Below are 4559 nucleotides of genomic sequence, written 5' to 3' on the forward strand. Positions count from 1 at the left end.
AACACCAGTTTCACGTCGTTGACGATCGTTGGCAGGTACTTCAGCGCTGCCCCCTGCAAACCAAGACCAAAGGAGACAGCTGAGCCTTGTGCCGCTGGGCAAATATTAACACAGATTTATAATTACTGTGCGGAGCCACAGGCAGACCCCAAAGCGGACAAGCGCGCTAGGTGAGCGGCTGGTGAAAGAGCAAAGGAAAAAACCGACGGCCCACACACCGGCGACCTGCTACAACCTCAGCACAGAGCGCTAACGGCAGTATCAGCAGAGGCCACGCTTCGCGCCCGCTGACCGAACGCCCGCGCTGGCGTCTCCTCCTCGGCCCGGCGACGGCGACGGCACGGGAAGGCCTGTGCCCTCAGCAGGACCCTCGTCCATCCGATGCCTGCACGCTCTCGTGTTCAGCAATTAAAACGGCTGTGTTTGTTCCACTGCAAACCTGTCTTCCCATATCCGTACAGCCCTTACATCCGTGCCTCTTATATCCGGGCCGCCCTTAAGTAGGAACCATTTTTTTCCTGTAGTAATTTTACCCCCTATATTGACATGATGTATCTTCTAGAAAACCTGCACTTGCAAAAACGATAGAGGGATGGTAATAATGTTGCGAGGCACTATGCCAGGACCCTGCTACAATGGATCTTTAATCCCCTCAGGCCTCCTACAGGAAGTGAGCAGTGTGGGGAGGTGAGGAAACCTCAGTTACTTTGCCCCTGATCACACCGCCAGGACGGGCAGAGCCGGAGTTAAAGGCAGGTCTGTGGGCAGCCAGAGCCTCAGCCTCCTGGTCTCCATCCGGTTGGGAAAAGTGCCTGATTGTAAGTGTCCTGACCGGACGGCCCGGACCCCTCACACCAGGCCGGGCTCCGTCCCTGAATGGAGCGGAGGAAGAGAGCATTAAGCCAAACACCGCCCGGTCCCATTAAAGCGCAGAATCAAGCTGAACACACAACAGGACGGCGATCCGAACACGGAGCACACGACGCCCTTTACTTCAGCAGCCGTCAGCTCTGCTTCCCAAGATCAAAACCCAAGTGTGAACACGATCCCCCCTTCAGGGCGCAGCTTCGAGAGAGCACGAAATGGACCATTTCATTCCGGTTTCAAACAGTCTTGCTTCGACGACCTTGAAGTTGCTTTGAAAACTAAAAATTACTTGCCGTGACTTTTAATAATGAGCGTGCGCACGGGTGACTGCTCAGACCCCAGAGCGGCTCTGTGAGGGCGTGAGGGCCCCGCGGGCGGGGAGCACCCCGTGTCCTGCATTTTATCCTGAACCGGCAGAGCGTCCCTGCCGGCAGCAACCCGATCGATTCCGGCACAGGACCAAGCAGACAGCGACAAACGAGCCGGGCCGCTCCTGCCCGAGGCCACCGGGCGCTGTGGTAACCAGGGAGGCCGACATCCCCACCCCGTGTCAGGTCAGTGCCCACAATCAACAGTGGGATCCCTGCCCAGGGCCCCAGACACCTTAGAACCTGCGCGACGCCCGGGCACTGAGATGCCTTCAGAGTCAGCCCTTGATTCTCAAGAGACACCCCCACCCCTTCCTTTCAGATGTCCGCATCCTGGGCTCCCGGGAGCTAGGTCCCCTCAGCTGGAGGAGCAGCCAGGACAGAGAGGGACAGACGTGTCCCCCTGCCCCCCATAGGCTCTGACCTTCTCACAAAGCCCGTTTCATCTCCGTCGCCCACGGCCACAGGGCTGTTCCTCCAGAATCTCAGGTTGGGATCCGAGGCCCCACTTTCCCCGGGGAGCCTGTGGCTTCCCTCCGTTTAGGTGGCTTCCCAAGGTGGACAGGAGAGCGCCCCGCAGATAAGGGGGTGTGTGTGCTGATACCAAGGAGACAGCAGCACGCAGGCTCCCAAACGACCGCCACTCAGTGAAGCCTCTCGCTTACAAAGGCCCCAGTGAAGTGATGAAATATTCGGTAGAATCATTCGGCAGATCGCACGTCAGGAAGGAGTCAGGATAATGGGAACAGAGAGTAAACGAGAGCTATTTTCCCCCGTTTTCGTCTTATTTTTTTGTAAATCAGTTTTTTATTTAATAAAATCTTACTCAGAATGTGATAGTCTTTTGAATGGGGGGCTGTGGGTTTGGCTCCTGGGGGGTGGGGGGCATGCAGGAGGTAGCCAATAGATTATGTTTCTCGTCACTGATGTTTCTGTCTCTCTATCCCTCTCCCCTCCTCTTTTTAAAATTCAGTAAAGGAGCCCTAGCCAGTTTGACTCAGTGGACAGAGCATCGACCTGTGGACCAAAGGGTCCCGGGTTCGATTCTGGTCAAGGGCACGTATTTTGGTTGCAGGCTTCTCCCAGGCCCAGGCCCTGGTCTGGGCACCTGCAGGAGGCAACCCATCGATGTGTTTCTCACATCGATGTTTCTGTCTTTCCCTCTCTCTAAAAATCAATGGAAAAATATCCTCAGGTGAGGATTAAAAAAATAATAATAAAGGGAAAAAAAAAGAAAGCAGAAAATGTGAACATTTTTCTAATTGCTGGCATAGTTCACATTAAAGAAATTAAATAAACTTTATACTCTTTTCTAAGCAAATTTAATTGTCATGCATCTCATGAGAGTGCCAACTTAATCCAAACCGTAAACCAAAATAAAAAATAAAATGCACTTTCCATACAGTAGCGGTTTAATGGTGTAAGTGTCTCTCTGGCTAAAAATATTACCACTGATGATGATTAATAGACACTATTTTCGGGTAATGTTCAGGCTAGATTATTCAGTATAATTATTTTAATTAAATCCATTAGCATATCTTTATATAAGATTACAAGAGCTATCGATGATACAAAATAAGTTTTTCTTGAATAATGTATGAAGCAATTATTAATTTACATATTTCTCGGGAAAACGCACGTTAAAAGGATTCCACTTGGAGGTCTGAGCTAAGATATATAGGCCCGCCACCCTCCGCTCGGACGGGAGTGCTCCGTCGCTGGGAGGGGCAGGCACGGCCTCGGAGAGCCAGGACGGGCCGAGAGGCCTCTGCGGCCTCCACATCGCAAACACTGGTCACCTCTCTAGGCAGCCGGGGGGGAGGCGGCGCGGGTTCTGGATCGGGGCGGTTTCCCACAGCACCCTGGTCGGACGTGTGCGTTCGGTTCTTTTGGTTCAGACCCGGGAGTGGGACGGCCAGGTCACCTTTGTGTTTATAAAGGTCCATGATGCGAAGACACTGGAAGTGAAAGCAAACTCCCGTGGAAATGCCGGCGTCAGCGGAGGGGGCCGTGGTCCCCACCAAGGGCTCCCCGAGACCCCGAGCAGCAGGGAAGCGGTGACACAGGACGGGAGTCCAGGCCAGGCCACGCCTGCGTGTCACTCCCAGTCCAAAGGGTCTCCCACCGCCACCTCTGAGGAACAGCAAGGGCGGGGGGCTCTGAGGGGGAGGGAGGCAGCAGGAGGAAGCCCACAACCACCTGCCTGTCACTCGCATGCAGGACCTGCGTCACCCCCACCGCCCCACCCACCTCAGACAAACCGAGAGCTGCTGGTCAGGATGTGGAGAGGCCCTTTGGGGAGAGGAAACTGCGAAAGCAAAGGGGGCCCGGCCGGCTGGGACCCCAGCATCCCCATCCCACTCCCATACTGACCGCAGGCCACTTTCACATGCACCCTGGCTGCCCTGCACCCCAGACACAAGCCCACCCACAGTGGGTGGAACTGTGCCACCACCGCCCCCCCCAAAACATGCCTGAGTCCCACCCCGGCCCCCGGGAACGGTAACTATAGGGAAACAGAGTCGCCGCAGATGAAATCAAATTCAGATGAGGGTGTAGGTGAGGGGCCTCCGGCCCACAGGGAGCAGGGGGCTGGGCGCAGACGCGCCGGCAGGAGGGGCGCCTGTGAAGGCAGGTGGGCGGAAAAAAGAGCCGCCCAGATTGTGTCCATTTTGGGGGCAGCTCTGGGAGCTCCTCCCCGGTCCCAGACCCCAGGCAGGTCCTCCCCCCGCCCATGCTCGCTTTCCCTGCCAGTCCCTTTGCAACAGGAGCTTCGTACATACACACACGACCAGCCACTCCACCCCGGGTCTGAGCCAGAGGAGCTGAAAACACGCGTCCCAACCGAAACAGGGACAAGCGCGTCCCCAGCAGGGCTATTTCCACAGCCCCACGGGGGACCCACCACTGTCCACCGGCGGAGGAACGGAGGGCGCGCAAAACGGGCGATGGAACGCGACGCCTATCAAACCCAAGTACCGGCACCTCCACTACATGCTGCACCTCGAAAACATGCTGCGGGACAGATGCCAGACACAGACGCCACACACTGCGTGACGTCATTGAAATGGCGTGTCCATGCCTCAGGGGTGGCCAGGCTGGCGGGGATGGGAGGAGGGGGCGGGGGCTGACCCTCAGGAAATGGATACAGAGTGGTGACAGGGGCAGAACACTGAATGCACTAAATGTTCATTTAAAAAACAGTGAGAATGATGCATGGCAGGTTATGTGCATGTCACCACAAAACATTCCATTAATTGGGGTGATAAAGAGCATTCTTCTCTTGGCGGCTAATGACACTTTTCATTACAACAGTCACAGGCC

The 4559-nt window shown here is 55.5% G+C and overlaps 1 protein-coding gene across 1 annotated transcript in view; it reads right to left on the bottom strand.

Annotated features, from left to right (window-relative positions):
- DOCK1 (dedicator of cytokinesis 1) overlaps positions 1–4559 on the bottom strand; it is a gene marked incomplete at its 5' end in the record, with an annotated part of 274984 nt that overhangs the window by 179865 nt on the left and 90560 nt on the right. The window contains one exon of the mRNA XM_015572582.1: positions 6–53. Coding sequence (XP_015428068.1) covers positions 6–53 — 48 coding nt within the window. The remainder of the gene's footprint in view (positions 1–5; positions 54–4559) is intronic.

Source organism: Myotis davidii, unplaced genomic scaffold (assembly GCF_000327345.1).
Source record: "Myotis davidii unplaced genomic scaffold, ASM32734v1 scaffold72, whole genome shotgun sequence".
Taxonomy (NCBI): Eukaryota; Metazoa; Chordata; class Mammalia; order Chiroptera; family Vespertilionidae; genus Myotis; species Myotis davidii.